Source organism: Bombus pyrosoma, linkage group LG3, assembly GCF_014825855.1.
Source record: "Bombus pyrosoma isolate SC7728 linkage group LG3, ASM1482585v1, whole genome shotgun sequence".
NCBI lineage: Eukaryota > Metazoa > Arthropoda > Insecta > Hymenoptera > Apidae > Bombus > Bombus pyrosoma.
In genome coordinates this window covers 8922136-8941702 of record NC_057772.1, presented here as the reverse complement: position 1 = coordinate 8941702, position 19567 = coordinate 8922136, and the positions used below count along the sequence as shown (strand labels likewise).

The 19567-nt window shown below is 33.7% G+C and overlaps 1 protein-coding gene across 1 annotated transcript in view; it reads right to left on the bottom strand.

Moving 5' to 3' along the window:
* LOC122566049 (proton-coupled amino acid transporter-like protein CG1139) overlaps positions 1-19551 on the bottom strand; it is a gene marked incomplete in the record, with an annotated part of 23075 nt that extends 3524 nt beyond the window's left edge. Inside the window, 10 exon segments of the mRNA XM_043722748.1 lie at positions 35-2587; positions 3808-3977; positions 4062-4240; positions 5755-6027; positions 6424-6508; positions 8310-8582; positions 9226-9342; positions 9588-9682; positions 14379-14468; positions 19410-19551. Coding sequence (XP_043578683.1) covers positions 2343-2587; positions 3808-3977; positions 4062-4240; positions 5755-6027; positions 6424-6508; positions 8310-8582; positions 9226-9342; positions 9588-9649 — 1404 coding nt within the window.
* Positions 19552-19567: the final 16 nt, after the last annotated feature.

Here is a 19567-nt window from a genome sequence, read left to right as displayed (position 1 = left end):
TTTTTTTTTTATAATATTCCTATTTTTTTTTTTTTTTTTTGTTTCTTTTTCCTCCGAAGAGCGCTCTATGTTCAGTGTTAGGCATCGTATGATTCTACCTAACAATCGCTTGATATTATGAATCTGTTCCAAAAGTAATCAAATTGCATGTGTAGTTCTTTTCAGAAATAACATTTTCAAGAATTTGTGCAAAAGTTTTTTTTTTAATACAGAGATAGAATACAATCTTACAGGATTTATTTCTTTAAAATAATCGGAAACAATTTCTCGAAGATATTTCTGTTTATAAATTTGAATTACAGACCAACGATCTTTTCTAAAAGTATAGTTAGCGAAATTTTGGAGAAAATGAATTTTCTAAAAATAAGGAAATGGATTACGTAGATTATCAGACAACTGTTAAGGATTGATCTCTTTAAATAGTTAAAAAATTACCTTGAACATAATTTTCTGCAAAAATTTGAATTAGGAACCAAATTAATTGTATTAGAAGTAAAATGCAATGTTCTTAGAAATTTTTTTTAAAGTAGTTGAAAAGTTCGAGATATTTTTCCAAAAAAAATCTAAATTACGAATAAAGCAATATCGTTACTTTTGAAACAGACCACGTATAAAATTGCACATAAAATGGAAGTCGAATGGTTGAACATTTCAATTCAATTTCATAAAGAATCGTTAATAATTGTACCTTTGAATTAGAATTGGCTTGTAAAATTACGCGTCTTAATCATCTACGACGTTAAATCTTATAGATCGTCTACTTGGCTTTCTACGTGTAATTAATTCAGATACTTTCGGATTATAAGAGCAATTGAAAGAACACATCTGTTCTGTGTAATATGCTCTCAGGCAGTGCAACTAAAGTGAGCTAGGTATTAATCATTTACATAGGCACCGTGTTACTGGGGCACTCTTCTTTGTGTGTATTATTTAAATGGACGATATTCGTTTGACCTAATATACTTCTAATTCGAAAGGGAAGCTTTTCCATTGATACAGCTGTGAATACTACGATTTTGTTTATGACGATCAGATTTGTTGAAAACTTTGCATATAAGTCGTGTCCCTGTGTAAGGCTCTGTTCATTTTTTATATTTACGATTAGTTGATTATCTTTCACTGATCTTTGTTTCTGCGAGCAATTTTTTAATTGATAGATCAATACTTCTTAGGTAATTTTTCGATCTGCATATATGAAACATTTCTTTCTATTACTTATACAATTAATCGCCTTACAGAAGAATAGTAAGATAGCCGAAATCTTGCTACTTTTATCAACAGATTTATAAATCAATGTTTGCTCGATATTTTCATGATCTATATAAAAAATCCGATTATTGTATCAGAAGCTTAGAAGCTGTTTAGAGGCCTTTTGAACAATAACGTGGAATTTTCAAATTCATCAACGACTATGTTCGACTGGAATGATATATCTGCACTTTTCTCCATTCCAAACTAGGCCAAATTTCATGCGTTAAGAGCACACGGCTAAACCCCGAAACCTGAACTTCGATATACCGATTACGATATACCAATAATCCTGGATCCGTTTCTTTGGAAGTTCGTAGAATCAAACATTAATATAAAAGAAGCTTTTAAACAAAAGTAAGAGAATTTATCGTAACATCGTTATACGTAAATTACTTTCTATATTCATCTGATCATTTCTAGAGAAAATCCACTCGTAAGACCACTTTTCCATCGAGTCTCTCGAACAACCCTCTTCCGATCTCGTTCCTCCCCCAATACGCAATATACGTTATAATAACATGAATTATCAATTATGAAAAATTCTACAAACATTCGTCACGATTCGAACCTAAAACCCTTAACAATCGGCTAAATGGAACCAGCGGTATAATCTCGCATTAAGTTAATAAATACGTAGATTAATGCACCGCAAGATTCCATCAGCAAACGCCAATTCCAGTTAAACTCGAAAGAACGTCGAAGAGCCCCATCGACTTCCACGATATTTCTTTAACCCAACACTGAACGACTCTTCGCCGTTAACTCTTAATAAAACATCTAAACTTGGCCTAAGTGCTCTAACAATGGCGGCGATCACGCGGGACGAGAAGCATTTCCGGAATGCATTGCTCGCGAATGTTTTCACTAAGAACGACTCCCAGCCGCATTGGAGATAACCTGTCTACCTAAAAGGCGCCGCTCATTAAGCTATAAAACTTGTAACGAAGCCGTGACTTCGTCCTCGATACTCGAACAAGCTCGTTCCCAAACTCTTCGTTTCTTTGCCTCTGTTTCTCTTTTGCTTTTCCTACCTCTTCACCAAACTGTCTGCCTTCCTTCGATCGTTCCTGCCTAAATATCGCTCGCGAACTTCACTTGAATGACCTTATTATCTCGACGATGCTGACGTACGTGCCGATCACGAGGCCCAAGAGACCGAATACGATCAGAAATATGTTTTTGATGAACATGATCATGCAAGGGCCGAAGTCTCGGTTCGGCCAGAGCACGCAGATCTCGATGATCGCTGGGAACGCGATGCCAAGGGCGGAGAGACAGAGAGCACCGAACAGGGAGATGAAGAGGGCCAGTCTGGGAACTGTGATGGCCAACGTGACTGGAAAAAGAATATTTTTGATCGTTAATTTCCACGATGATCGGATACAACACACTCGCAAATTGATAAATGTTAGCACACTTTTCGTATGAAATGTCGATGGCTTACTACGCGATCATCGTATGTCCACTTTTAGCGTTTCAGCGAGGAAATTAATTGAAGGGTTCAATGGTATGTTGCAATTAGGTAATTTGCATCGTATTATCTTTATCAAATTATAAAATTCAGTACGAATTGTACATTGATTTCTGGGAATATAAAATAAAGGTGAATTACGATTCTTGAAAGTATCTTCGTATACGTTAAATACAATGTATAAAAACGTACTGCAAAATTGTACGACAAATTGTAAACCTCGCGCCTGTGTGGCTAATACGACGAATAATTGAAACGAAACGAAGAAAAATAGGAGGAAAAATATTATTTTCGACAAATTTGTGAAGTAGATATAAATGTGACTTTTATACGGCACAAAGAAACAGTCGAGAATTGTTTGTTGCGTATAAAAATTCTTTGCGCAGTAATCCATCGGCATACGTATTTAGGGTTCTATGGATTTCAATCGTGTTTTCATTAATGTTACTAATAGAAATTAATCTCGATATTAAAATCTCCCCTATCTTCTTGCATTTTATATACGGAATAATTTTCCTTTTATAATTCTTCGAGCTCCAATCGTGTTTTTGTTAGTATTACTAATACTGCATACTAATTAACCCATTTGCATTCAAGCGCGGATTATCCCGCAATCGGACGACTATCTTCTATCACCAAAGGCGGATTATTACGCGCGCTGCGACTGCTTCTTATTTCAGTCGCTGAGTATTCTTCGGATATGAGAGTTCACGTTTGACCCGTTTGTCAGCATCTCGCCTATATCAGTTTATTGTATTGACCATTTTAAAGAATTCCACGAGAAATAATATGATTTAATTTCTTATTTTTTTTAAATGAACATTTTTTTTCTTTTTCCCTCTGCTATAAAGAATGTAAGATGCGATGTTTGCGAAGTAACATTGTCTACCAATCGTTTTGAACAGTAAATTTTCGATAAACTCCATGAAGAATTCGGATGTCATTTACTGCATCTACGACCGACCGCGCACGGTGATAGGGACCAGTCCTCTTAAGTAGAGCCATGATGCAAATGGGTTAATGAAAGTATCGGCGATAAAAATACGATTAAAACTCGAACCCCGGAATTCCCTTGGTAAACTTACACGTGGCTAAAGTGATAACAGTCCGACAGACGTACTCCCAGAAGATTTTCCTCTTTTGTATCTTTTGATCGAGATAAGTGTTCCAGATAATATCAACTGGAACGTATCCTTGAAGGGCGTGCGTGATAAAAATGGCGATGGCGAACATTATTTTGATACTTTGCGCCATTCTGTAAGAATGAAAATCGAATATCATGGTAACTTTAAGAAAATAGTAGTTTCACGAAAGGTAACGTAAAACAAAATTCACTTACACTTCATCCGCAGGCAGATTAAAAGTAACGCTACCGCTAGCGCTAGATCCGTATTTTATATAACCGAAAAACCCTATAAGAATATACAGGGCTACGATCACCGTCATTCCTATGTTCAAAACGCCGCAATATCCACCGAAATATTGCGGAGTCTTCATATTGTTCTCCAGTGCGATTATCTGCAATGGAAAAGTATCTTTTACGCGGTTGTTTCCTTTTAAGAAAAATTCTAACTTTGAAAATATCCTATTTATGATGTCACAGTTACTTGAACAATACACATTCAGTTTATTTTGCTCTTATTACAATATTCGAAAGCTAAACAGGGATCCTTTGGAATTATCATTCTTTTTTTAAAACGACTTTTTATTAGCACGTACTTTTTTTACATCTAAATTATTCAAATAGTACTTAATCGTACATTATTTCTCGAAAAATATCTCTAAACAATTCCTAATTGACGTTAGGTCATAGACGAATTCACGGTATTCATACCCCATGAATTATTTGTAAGGAAATTAAATTAATGTTTTAATTAAATGAAAAGATCTGCATTTTCGTAACTTTGATAAGCGAACATTCTTAATTTTCATAAGCGAGTTTTCATTATCTTGGTAACTGAATTTTCATAATCCTGGCAGTCTGCATTTTCGTGATTAAAAACGATCTGAATGTGTCGAATGGAATCTGAGAATCACTGTGATCCTCGATAGCGGCTGAGAACATCTGAGAAATAACAGCAGGGATTGCATTGACGCACTGATGATCTGATCACGACAATCTCAAAGTTGTTCCGTAAGTGGCCAGTTATTTGTTTATTAACGATACAGCGGCGCCGTTGATCTATTCTAAGCGCTGGCTACTCGTTTCTGCCCAACAGTCACAGGGAATGATCGACGAGGCCAAATGATAGATCGATCGAGGGTACGTATGGTAAAATTGAAAAAGCCACGCGTCGAGCGATATATTGTTCTAAATTGCGTGTCTTCGTCGTAGTAGAAAATATTCTATTTACGTTTCTTTCGATCACGTGTACGCGTTTCTATGAATGATTATTTAATGCTTAGTATTTTTAAAACGATCTTTCTGTTCTACGATTTGAGAAATTGAAAATCCAAAGAAAAGATTTCGAGGAAAACAGCTTCACTTAATTGTGGAATTTTTTAATGTCGATTTGGGGAAAGTAAATTGTTTATAGGGGTGGTTTTAATAGTCGAATTATTCGATAAATTATAGCGCGATTTACGATAACAAAGAGACTATAAAATTAAAGATTCCATTAGGAATTTTATATAGTTCAAAAAATTCTGTACAATTTTGTAGATTATTATTCGATTTCAAACTAAATTCTTTACGATATCGGTTAAAAAGAATCACTCAACGTCCACACAGTAACTTTCAAGAGAAAACATACCGAAAGAAAGGAAGCTAACGAAAAAGCAAAATAAAAATCAATCGTATTGAAGAAAAATTGTTCGGAGGAGACACGAATTTCAATTTTACGTGTAGAAACGATCAAAACTTAGAACATCCGGCGGACAACAAAAAAGGAAGACTTAAAAATGAATCAGGCAAAAATGAATTTAAACTAAATGTTATACGTAAAAACAGTGAAACGATTAAACATCGATCGACATAGAAGAAGGGGGAAAAGACAGAGGGAAGGGAGAAACGAAACGCGAATTAAACTTACCACACCGACTGCTTCCAGAGCGAATAACGTGGTGCCGAAGTAGAGTGAGAAATTTTTCAGTGTACCGAACATTTCCCTTTCGCTGATCGACGGTAGATCGTCAAACATGTACACTAGGATCATCGCCAGTCCAACGAACGTGATTGCGTTCGCCAAGGTGGAGAACGGTGCCAGTAATTTGAGGTTCCTAACGTAATTGATCAAAATCAGCGGTAGCAATAAAATCAGCATATGGGTTTTAACATCCAAAGGTTCCCAGTACTGGTCTGCCACCTACATTTATCAACAGAAGAACGAAAGACAAGGATATCAATGAATTTCGAACGGTTATGCCAATCGAAGAATTATCTTTTTCCATTTTTCCTTTCTTTTTCTTATTAATTAACTCTTTCATTTACGTCACGATAAATTACATTTACGTGAATATATTATTCGATTATTTAATTATAGAGATTAACTTTTAACTTTTTCTTTTTTCTTTTTGTTCTATTATACGCTGGTTCGTTGTTTGTTTGGTTGGTTGGTTGGTATTTTTCCTTGTTTCTGGGATTTTGATTCTTCTTCTTTTCTTTAGCTCTAGCTTCTTATTTTCTAAGAGGAAGGATTTATAAATTGCTACTCCGCCATCGTTTTGGCGAGCAGAGTTGATCTATGGCACCAGCTATTTACCTGCTTGATATTCGACGCTACAAATACGATATAAACGCAGCATATTCCCAATTGATACACAATCATGAACCCGTCTACGAGTCCTCTGCAAATATAATAGCAACTTTCATGTTATAGTTGAAAAAAAGATTGTCGTGCCGCTTGATGAGATGATTTTGTGCGTGCTTCGTGTGCTTATGAGTGAAGGAAGAATTCTTTCTGTTTCCTCGATTGCGGATTAATAATGACGACTATACATTGTTGATGCGATGTATTAATATCACAGATATCCCGCGTATAATACGGTAATAAGATATCGAAAAAATGCCATGTTTTGCGAAAAGCGTCAAAGCTATCAATAATTGGCTTAACTAATAAGTTAAGTCAATTTACACGTTCTAATCACATTCTAATACTATTTATCTTTATGAGAAAAGCTTGCAGTTGCTACTTCCCTATAGCGAAAAAAATTTCTTGTGCAGAAGTTTAATACTCGAAGAACTAAAAATGGACTAAAAATTTCAACGTTCAAAAATTCTGTACCATAATCTGAGACAATACATCACGATTGCTCGACTAAGAAGCATCTGACAAAATTTTCATTACGTTCCCTTTTCTACAATTTCGCCGATTCTTAGACCGTGTTAGAGCGAATTCGTGTTGCAAGAATACCGTGTTTTACGCGGAGGATATCTGTATATAATATCAGTATATTATAATAATATTAGTACGAATTCACTGAAATTATAGTGTGTATTATAGAGATGTCGATCATTATATGAAAAATGAAAAGAATTAATTTTGCATGCGAGCGAGAAAGGAACTTTAAATTCCTGAAGCATGGAATTACGCTATTCGAAGTCTTTTGTAAAACAATCTCCTTTCTTGTTTGTACACATAATACATTAAGAAAAATAAAGAATATATATATATATATGTAGAATGAAACAAAGTTCGTTATTTACTTCGAGAAATGTTTCAAATTGATTTTTGTTAAATTTAAATTTTACCTGTTCGGTCGTTAGACACACAAACAACGGTACAGTTTACAGAGTTGTCTTTTCCAAAATACGTCTGCAATAAATTCCTTTGATTTACAATTATTATTCAATCGTTCGAGGTTCCCTGAAACTGCACGGAATACGCAGCAAGTAGAATCGATCGGTTATGACCGGACAAAGACTACGCCTCGGACCACGAGAACTCCTATCAAATTCTCTTTCGTATTTCGAAACGCAATTTTGTTAAGTCGGTCAAAAAGATTCTTCACAATTTTCGAAGAATTATACCGGGTAACTACCCTTGGAAAATTCTTGAAACAATTAAACCGTTTTGTTGTCCTAAATCCGATTAACAAATGCAAATACGAAAAACATGAGACCAATGATATTTTCTAATTGAAATGTTAATCTGTAGCAATCGGTGAATCATAAATGAGAGTCCACACCTCGTATTAATTTCATTCAGCAGCCTAAGCAAATATCAATTATCGTCTCTATGAAACCGGCTAAAAGTTTGTCACATCGAATGGAAACTTATTTCTTAACGCTGTAAAGACCGGAACAAGGTAATCGGTTTTTACCTTTTCATAAAAGTTCCCAACATTTTCGGTGCACTTTTAGAAACACACAAATAATATTTCCTATATTAAAAACTGGTCTTCTCTTTTATATATTTATTCCCATATACGTGTACATTTACCCTATTTTTCGTTTCGGTTTCTTTCGTATAAGTTGCGTACTTTATTCGTCAATTGGCAATTCCAATGTTGACAAATTAAACTTTCAAAGGTTAGAAGTTAGATGATGAAGAAGATTCGTAAATGATAACTATGAATTATGTATATGGGTGAATGAGTATATGTATGAGTGTCTGCACACGTGAGTGAAACTAATGTGGGTACTTACGGCGCGTAGGGTGCGAACCATCGGACACACCAAGGCCCTTGGTCTAGAGCGTGCTTCATACTCAGTGGATAACTCAATATAGGAACTCTTAACCGTTTACACAGTCTGTACTGAGCTTTCACTAGTACGTGCAAACAATAAGTGCACAACACCCCTATGATCACTGTGGATATAACACCAGTCACGAGGCCGCTGTTGCAGAACGCGTTTGGCATCGCGAGTATTCCGGTGCCCAGACTTCCTTTTAATAAATGTATCAAAGTCTCCGCGTTCCTAAAAATTTAAAGAAGATCCAAAGGAAGCGATATTACCAATTTTGTATTTGGTCTTTTTTTTTTTTTTTTAGAACAAAATCTGTCAAACTAATTCAACATCATCAAACAAATCTAATCGAACCAATACATCACCAAATATGAATTGTGAATTATTTGAGCTTAAATTTTCACTTGCTTGAAATGACTTGCTGACTTGCTTCTGTGTTGAAATAAATTTAAGATGGAAAGGGTGTATTGTTTGCTTTGAAGAAAGGCAGGTTACCTTGTTAAAAGTTAATTTTGGAAAAACTAAGTGGTAAATGTAAGCAATTGGAAACTCGAAATGCTGTGAATGTAATTTCTTAGCATGGTTATTAACTTGAAAGAGGTGAAATTTATTGGAATTTTCACTTAGTAGTGTGCTTGACAATGTTGAATCAGGTTTGAATGCGTTTGATATGAGAAGGTCGCAGATTATGAGAAGATATTATGAATATTTAAAGATATTAAATTATGACTAAATGATTGACGCATATACGAAATATAAGGTAGTCTATTTCCTTCTGAAATGTTTAGAAATTGTGTTTGAAATAAAAAGATGTATCTTCCTCGAAATTCGTGTACATTTGATAAAACTATTGGCAAGTATTTGAAATACTCACGATGTCGGATTTGGCCTATTTCGATGTTTGTGAGGGTCGTAATCTTCTGGGCTTGTGGTCGGCGATATTGGGACTTCCGATGCATTTATACCACTTCCGGCGATTTCATTATTAACTCTGCAACCGTATCAATTCGCAAATGCAATTCACGTCCCCGTACTTTTATTTATCGAATTTTCAAACGTTACATATCGCGAATTTTAAGTACTATTTTCATAGCACACAATTAAATTAAAAGGAATAAAGAAAAGATACTGAACAACGTGAAAATATCATGCACTTTTGCAATACATTTTATTGTCAATTCGAATCAATTCTTCTAGGTTTTTGGTACAGAAACTTTGAAGTAGAATCAGACGTACTTGTACGGACTCTCGGAACTGATCAGCTGCATGTTTATCGTCTCCTCCTTTGCGTTCTCCATTTTCTCTTTGTCGATCAGTCTCTTGTGCCGCTTCTAAATTTTTAACAGAAAAATCATAGAAAATTTTATGAGATCAAATGTATATAGAAATAAATGAAAAGAAACGATAGTTATCAGAATTAAAAGTTACTATTTGTAAAGGTCAGTTGGTTATTTCTGGACACATTGACTCGAGAAGTTTCTCTATTTTTCTTTTAGAAATTTGGTATGTATATATTATACAAAACACTTTCAAGTATACGTATACGTGTAATGAAACTTTATAAGTTCGTTCATCGCTCAAAAATGGCATAGATGATGTTAAATTCTAAAGGATCGTTACGATATTTAGCTGAGCTAATTTGGATAAAGAGTATCCTGTATTTTAGCCCTTTAATTAGGTTGTTGTTAATAAACGACGAAATAGAAATTTCACGAAGCATGGTCGTCGTTAATGATTATGTATAAACAGATCATTTACATGTTATGGTTGTGTGTTTGTCTACATTTTGTTATTTCTACTCATCGTCGTATATTATATTAATAATAATAATATTTTCATACGTGTCATTCACAGGCTACAGTCGTTAACTTCAGTTTCTGAAACTTTTGAAATTTTAGTGCCGAAGTATCTTATGATTTCATTATAATTTCATCAATTGTTTTATTTATATTATTAAATTATACACCATTGCACCGTATCACCGATAAAATACTTCTTTCTTGTTACGTGAATCTTTATACCAAATTTTGATACGCAACAAACGAACGATAAGATACAGGATCAGCATCCTGTTCACAGAAAATGATACATGAAACGCGTCAGGATGAAAGGTACGACCCAGATCTGCTGCATTAAAGCTCCTAATCAATTTGTCGATATGGAACAAGACGACGTACATATTTACATGCGATAAAAATGGCAATTCATCATCGCGAATCTGTTCGGATCCGCGGACGATGCGCGTAGCTTTAGCACATTCTTTCGCGAACTGATTGCTCTTAATTATTGCATTGAGGTCAAATGTGTAGTTAACTTACTGAAGGTTATATAGCAACCGCGCGTTCTCACTTCGCCGTTTGCTACGCGGACAATTGATCCACGTTCGGCACGAACGTCGTCTCAGACCAATATCAAAAGGTTTTCTACGCGATTGCACAGAATTTTTCGATGTGTACAGCTTACAGAGCACGGCTCTTATTTACACTGGATGAAAATCTTTTTTTCAATGTTTCTTTCGCGACAACCCATCGTGCCCTGGTCCCTTGAACATTAGAAACAGTTATTTAAATGCACATAAAGTCGATTTCATTCGAGTATCCTCTAAGTTATCGATTATGTCAAAAAACACGTCTCAACAAAAGTTTCTCCAAAAAAAAAAAGAAAAAAAAATGGGTAGAAGGTCTGGAAGAAATCGTACAAATTTTGAAAATTCAAATGTACCTTAATCACGTTTTTGGTCAAAGAACTATTTTTTAAAGATTCGGGAAATTTCTCAAAGAATTACGAAACTGCACAATTTTTGCAAATTATTCCAATGATGTTTGATAAACAACGTGTAATAGAAAAAAGGAAGGTTTAATGGAAAATAAATTAATCGTTTATTTTTATTTTTGTCTGTTTATAAACGTCACTACCAGATTAAAGTTTCTTTTTTATAATTAATAAGAAAACCATCGGTGGTAATCATTTACAATTTGAAGAACATACTCTTTCTGCTCCACTTGTTGTAAATAATTTATTGTAGTCTTGCGTTAATTTAACCCTCCTTTCTGCTGTATCATTGACATCTGTCGCAATAAAATATTCTTCTGCGTTGAATTTAAAATATTTACTCATTATTTCGCGTAATTTAACGTTACTTAAAAAGCCAAAGAAAAACTCGTATGGGTTTACGTCAATTTACATCAATCGAACTGGTTTCTAAATTAGAAATAAAATTTATATCTACGAACATATGACAATAAATAGTGATAAATAATGATATAATTTTATTTAAAAGGCAGATGGGAAACACGAGCAACTTTTAATATTTCAACGCGTCTTGAAAAATACGAAGAAATGCCAAATAGGACATTTTAATTGAAAACGATAGCATAGTGCACTTAGAGTAAGCATAATGAAGTTATAAGAACAATTAGATCATATTACATATGAAATTTTATATATTCTTGTTCTATACATTACATATGAAGATTTGAAGGATATGTTTAAAGGTCTTCAATTGAAAAAGCTTGAAAATATTGTAAAATCGAAGCAATTAGATTCGTGCAAGCAGAGTCTGTGTCGTCGTAACGCTAAACTGATTCTTCGAAACGCGAAAACATGCAGAAATAAGGAAATCATTATCTAATTATCGTATGAAGCGTACAGAATAGAGGCTAGAATGCTTGAACCGGTGCACGATTTCCCTTTGATTGAATAATGATCAATCGTGGAAACACAATGGCGTGTTAAAATCAGAATGAACGGTTGTCCCTCGGATTGTATCCGATACAATCGTTAAGGAGTCTCTTAAGTTGCAGAAAAATATGGAAGAATCTTAAATATATGCGATTTCTCATTTCAATGTTATATTACTTCTATTAATCTTCTTCGTTAAAAAGAAATAAAATTGAGACTTGAAAATTCAAACGTAGTAATTCTTTTCATAATTATTAAATTTTGTTCTAGTTTCACTGACTTTAGTTTAGTCTTTATCATCTGCTTTTTTGGAAGAATTGTAATTACTATCATCTACCTTCGTCTGAAAAATTTTTCTAACTTTTCAACGTCAGAAATATTCAAACTAATCAGACCAGAAACTAGTAGAACTGCCAAATTAGTTGCATCAACTATCAAATCTACGACTCTAATTCCAACTACCTGCATAAAGAGTGATCGGTATGTGAGATAGACCTTCCACTCGAGTTGAATTGAATTTATTTAAATATCGCATTTAACCCTCTTGTTACACAAACACGAATAACAGAATGGAATATATCGTTTAACAATTTCTATATCTTTGATATTTAGCTAAAATTCTAGCAATAATCAGCTCACAGTTATTTTCATTCGAAATGATCATCTATCGACAGTAAATAGAAACATTTCGATTTCTACAAATTGTTGAATAATCGATTGATTGTTTAACAAACCGAGTTTGTTAAAAGACTGAAAACTCTTGTTAATATGTATATCTTGATTAATACCAAGACGTCAGAAAATCTATTAAATCTATACAGATATATGATAATTCGTCTATTTTATTATGACGAAATTTTCTCAGTAAATGTACAATTAGATTCTTAATAAATTAAAAATCCTCGGTTTGAAATTCCTACTAAATCAATACTAAATAAATAATATTTTTACTTTCGAATGCTTAATAATAAATTGCTTTATGCTTTAATAAATGCCTTATGCATTAATGCTTTAATAAATTAAAACCTACGAAATTGTGAATATGTGTTGATAAGAACTATAATAGATTACAATTGTACAAAAATAAGCAATAACAAATTTCAACCCCGTTACGACTTTTATAATTCCATAAGAATGTGATGGAAATTTCATATCTTTAAATTTATAATTATTATTTTATCATCAATTTATGCATTTCTATTGCTTGAAACGTTCATTAAAACCAATAAAGTGCATAAGCAACGCAGCTTTACTTACACCGGTTTCACACTCGGAACGAATCGTTGACATAGCCTGGTTCAATGCGACAAGTTAAATTCGGCGCTCATTTATCTGTGTCAGCGGTGCTTATTATCGCGTACAAAGCGACGTTTAGCCCGATGTTGCAGCCACGACCGGCTGGTTAACAATTTCATTTGGTCATTGACATTGTGTTCCGACCATTAATACTCAACCTTTGAACCTTCGTACCGAAAAACTTCCAATGAACTAAGCTAGCTCAAAACGATGTATACATGCCATAAATAGCATTATATAATTTGCAGTAATTTTAACAAGGATGATTCTACGCGAAGAATTAAGTCAAAATCGTAAAACAGAATGGTGAAATAAATTTTCAGAAGACTCAGCACTATTAATAGTTAAGCTCTGAGCACTAGTCTGTATTCAGGTTGGATGGGAGTGTGAATGAGAAATGTATGTAAATCAACCTCATTTTGTAACCAGCAAGCAAAAATCAATAAAATATGTATGTAGGTATGTATAGTTGAGCTTTGAATGTCCATATCGGAAAGAAAATATTCCAATGAACTGAACTATGCTGCAAACGTATATCACGTAACAGCCCGTAACTAGCAATCGCATAATTAGTAGTATTTTCAAAGAGGCGATTTCGCATGAAAGATTAAATGGAAATCGTGAAATAGAATTTTGTCATTTGATGCTCCATTTTTTAGAAAATTAAGTTCGATGCAATGAAAGTTCAATAGTTTCTTATTACGCGCAGTATTTTATCTGTTAATAAATTATATTTAGAATCTAATAGGAATCAGCTGAGTTTCAGAGTGCAATTGCTAAACCGTGAATATTTATGCAAGTTTTTCTTTTTATGAACGTTACTTTTATGAAAAAGTAATAAAAGATATACTACACTATGTACTGTAGATATTTTGAGTGTTTCTAATTCTACATTTAAGTCTCCGAAAAATACATAAAGATTGCTACTCTACTTATCATAATTTCTTACAAGAAATGAACGAATAATGTAATATAATAAACGAAACTAAAGTAAGAATATTTCCTTCGTCATAGTAATTAGTGCTAAATTGTAAACTTGATCGCGCTCACCTGTTACACCGGAAATAAGGTTGCTTCTTTCTTAGAAAATTCTGTCGTCTATGTTTACTGACTTCCTTGCTTCCTTGTCGCTGACTTCTCCTATAAAACGTGAAACTCGTTAGGACTAAATGACATTATGAATTCGACTACAAGTTTATTTATTATGATCTTTTCATACTCAATAGTTAAATTCCCTTGAAGTAAATTAATAAAATTGCAAGTAGCAAATTTACTATTCAATCGTAGATTCAGTAATTTGTTACTAACAACGAGTTGATTCTCCCTCTAGCTGAAAATTGTAATTTAAACGGTCATTACTGTAACAAAATATTCAAAACGATATAATATTCTTCCTGCCGTTGTAACGATCTAAGTATCGCTCAAAACTCATGCAAATATCCCCATAATTTATTCATGCCCAATTCCTTGCAATTACGTCGAGTGTTCGCATTAAGCGCAATTAAACTTCCTCGAGTTTCAAATCTCGAACTTCCTCCTTACGAAAAAGATCACATCTACGTACAATTCATCCACAGTCAATCGTTGTTGCACAGATTACTCGAAGTACTAAAAAATCATGCGCTCATTATACATTCGTGGCTCACAGAAATGTTCACACGATTATGTGCCCTACCTAACTTTGTTTCAAAATTAGAGCCACGTTTGTGTCGAAATAAATCCACAAATGCATGAATGCATGAATGGAAACTTATTCCTTAACGCTATGAAGACCGGAACAAAGTAATCGGTTTTTACCTTTTCAGTTTCCAACATTTTCGGTGCACTTTTAGAAACACACAAATAATATTTCCTTTATTCGTCAATTAGCGACTTTCAAAATTTCCAGGCGCATGTCAAATGATACAAAGCCGAGGAACGCCATTTCGAGGGCCTCTCATAAAGGTAAGCAATTAAGGATTGTTGAAACACAAAGATGGCTACAAGTTTGGAACAAGGTCAGATGAGGCACATGCCCGTGCGAACATTTTCATTGTTCTTGTGTCTCGTGTTTACTCCTGAAGTGGGTTCCACGTGTTATGGCACACCCTGTATTTTCTTTCTTTCTCGTTTAGTCAAGCTAACTTTCATCGTGGCGCTCACAGCTCAAACTAGGAAAATAAATAAAACCACTTACTACGTACATTCGTATGGAAAAAAAGATAGATCATTTCTTTCATGTAAGATGTAGGTCAAGATTCGTTTCGTTCTCTAGAATCTTGATTCTCGAATTGCGTATTTCGAACAGTATACTTTGGCTCAAATATTTGTCCACGCTAAAGTCGTCATACGTAATTCAATGCCAGAAAATATTGAAAAATATCCCGATCTTCGGGAATAAAATAAAAAGAAAAAATACATAGGTAAATAAATGTGTGAGAAATAGAAGAGGGAACAATATCTTCCTTTTTATAAAGATACACACCTTATTATAACTATTATGATTTTTAGCCATTTGCGGCCATATATCAAACAAAGCTGTCGACCAAGCTTAATATGCACCATATGCACGACAAATAATACAACTAAGAATCTTGAAAATACATCTAAGCTACATTGTTACATACTTTATACACTTGTGCTTATGTATCGGTGTCTCTCACTTGCAGATATTACAATCTATCTTTTGTCAAAGAAACACTGACATTTTCTTGAAAAAAGAAACATTACTTCTATATATCGAGCGAATGATATACGTGCCAGACATTTCGTATATTATGCGAGATGCCTCAGCTAAAAGAGGCCACCTAAATACCGTCATTGTTTTTATAACATAAACAATATCTATGTCACGGTCTAAATAATTTCAAAAATGAAATATATACCACGGACGACAAATTTTATTTTCGGGTGTTTTTTTTTTTTATATTTGTATTATATGTGCTGCATACTAATTATAATGTTGAATTAAATTAGTTTGTTTTCATACTGAATCGTACTCATCACGTAACTATGAGCTTTTTAAGCGAAACCACATCTGTTTCTCATCATTGTACTGCAGAGAACATTACGCAATACCAAGTTTATAGAAGAAAGAAGAGCGTAACTATAATATATTATAAGTAGATAAATGCAAAAATAATGTATCATAGTAATATTATAATTCCATATTTCACAGATTACAGCGTTTGGGAAAGACAGTTTCGATTTGCAAATTTCGGTAGAGGAAAGAGATAGAAAATAGCGTCACCTTTGACTACTTGAACGACGCCCTCGCGTCGCACTGCGTTCGACGCGGCTTAAGTATAGTAATCGATCTCCTAATTCTTACTTCCTCAGAGTACATTAGGGGAACACGTCAACCGGCTCATGAACGCTCGGCACCGAAACAATGTCACCGGGAATATATTTACGCATCAGCTAATTTTAGAACTCAAGAGTTGTGCCACCTGATAACCGAACCACCTGCCATCCGATAATTGTTACATGAAAATTCCACAATCATTGTTATTAGACAAAAACCCATTGTTATTAGACAAAAACCCATTGTTATTAGATAATTTGCTTCTGAAATTATTATTCAACCAATTCCTTTGTAAGGACACACTTCCAAAGTCGTACTATAATTTTTCCCTTCGTTCGTTCTACTTCCTGTTTTTTTAACTCGGTTGAGAATTTTGACAAGCTTCGTGCTCGTTTAAGTATGTTTGACCGAGCGATATTTTATCATATTCGTTTTCACATAGAGAAATTGGTCTATGAAGTTTAAATTTAGATATAGAAAATTTCTATTAATTTTGGAAGGATAGACAGGTATGAGAAGAATTTTGTAGAAAATTTTTTATTGTGCAAATTCAATATCTTTCGATTCGATATAAATATTCTGCTCTATTGTGTTCTATATAAATAATGATATATAGTTTACAGTTATTGACATCTGTATAGCCAAAAGTGCATGCGATACGATAGTTGAAATCATTATTAAATCATTGCGATGGTAAACAATTGTGAGTTGAATCACACTGTATGTTGAACATTTTGTCGAAAGTAAATGGAAATAGGAAATTGCACGAATAATTTAATCGTTCGTTCAACATTTTGTTACATCCAAATAATTAACTTAAATCCGGAATAAGATTTCTCTATTCTTAATCGACTCCTGTTCTTCACTCTAAATGTAATGGTAAATAATTGTGAGTTGAATCACACTGTATGTTGAACATTTTGTCGAAAGTAAATGGAAATAGGAAATTGCACGAATAATTTAATCGTTCGTTCAACATTTTGTTACATCCAAATAATTAACTTAAATCCGGAATAAGATTTCTCTATTCTTAATCGACTCCTGTTCTTCGTCCTAAATGTAATAAAGTAAGGATATTACGATCGAAGAGATAGGGGGTGGGGGGAGACAAAGAGAGACCGAGAGAGACGACAGTTATGCAATAGTTTAACCATTTGTCTATTCCAATTGGCGTCATCATATCGACGACCGATTATCTTTCACAAAATAATCGATTAGAATAATCGATTAAATAATAAGTCGTATCACAGTTCAAATCACGAGTATTCACATGAAAGCCATATTTGAAAGGACGACTCTCAAAAGTATTAAGAATTTACAACAAATATTACATTTGCGATTCTGTCTTACCTTTTATCTATGAGCAATCAATTAAAATAACAAATTTATAAAAATTGACGACTTCATTGAAACGGAATGAGAATATAGAAAATGGAAGATTGCAAGAAGTTAGAAAGACATTTAATTTCTACGGTTAATATCAATATATGAATTTACGCTTTTCATTTTTCACATTTTTCGTATTAAATTAAAATAAAAATTAAACGTTGAAAGAAAGATTCTAAAAATATAGAATTCATACCGATAAACGATCTCACTTTTTATTTTTCCACAGTAAATTGTAATATATATATATGTGTGTGTATATATATATTTTTTTTTTCTGTATAACAAGTTGTAAAAAGAAAAAGAGAAGAAAGAGAGTTTAGCAACTTAACTTGATACAAGTTCGTATTTCACCAATCAATTACGGTTTATAGCATTTTTATTAGGGTGCTAACACAGTCTATATTCGTACATGTATTTCACTCTACTAATTCTCTGTCATCGCACGATGCTATCGATACACTGTTCTATTCAAGATTCAATTTAATATCAGCGAATCTTTCCTCTGACCCTTTGTACAGTATTCCTATTCTTGCTATGCAATTTGTTTTATACGATCAATTTATAATATTAGAAGCGAAATGAAGAAACAGACCTAACTCTATTAGCAAAAATTCCAACAACCTTTAATCTTATAGCAAGAGATTAAAAATTCTAGTCTTCTCAAATTGTGCACCACTCAAGTTGCTTCAAACAATGACTAACGCACAAGTGCACACAAAATTTATTGAAAGAATCCGATTAAACAGTGTTTGCAATTCAATGGCTTTGTTCTTAGATGATGAATTCAGTGTTTAACAAAATCCTTCAATCGTTGGAAAAATATAAAGAAACGATATCTCTTCCTTTTTCTATTTACATTAAGACATTTTCAAATGTTTAAGTTTCCAATTTTCTAAATTAGCAAATTCGCGAGTATTTGAACTTGGAATTCACAAATATAGAAATTCTCAATTTTCGAGCTGTCGAACTTTTAACTGCATAATTTACAAACTTGAAATTCTCAAGTTCGGAAGTCTTCAATTTTCCAATTTACGGGCACCCAAACATTCAGATACCAAACTTGCGAATTCTCAAGTTTCAAACTCACGAGCTCACGAATTTCCAAACTACAAATTCACGAACTTCCAAATACCCTAATTTTTAAATTTCCAAACGTTAACCTCCGTTAACTCGCAATTCAGAGGCCACAATCTTGCTACGAAACTCGTAAAAATCTCTCTTCACAATTCCTAAAATATAATACACAAACCACGACTCTAGAAGAGTAACCGAAGCTACGAAGAAAGAAAGGGAAGGGATAAACGAGTACTCGTAAGACCTAACAAAGAAGAAGCAAATTAGCGTAGCAAAGAAGGAACACGTTCGTTAAGGGTGGACAATGACGGACAACTCTGATCGTCTAGACTCACCAGATTAAACACATCCGCAGCGGGGGAAAAACGAAAAATCGAGCCGCCAGACGGTGTACGCGATCTCTTCGTCACGATGGATCTCCTAACGCTAATGTGGACGGTCCAGAGGATGTCTAGCGACTGGGCCGCGTTAAACCGCGGAACATTTCAATTTC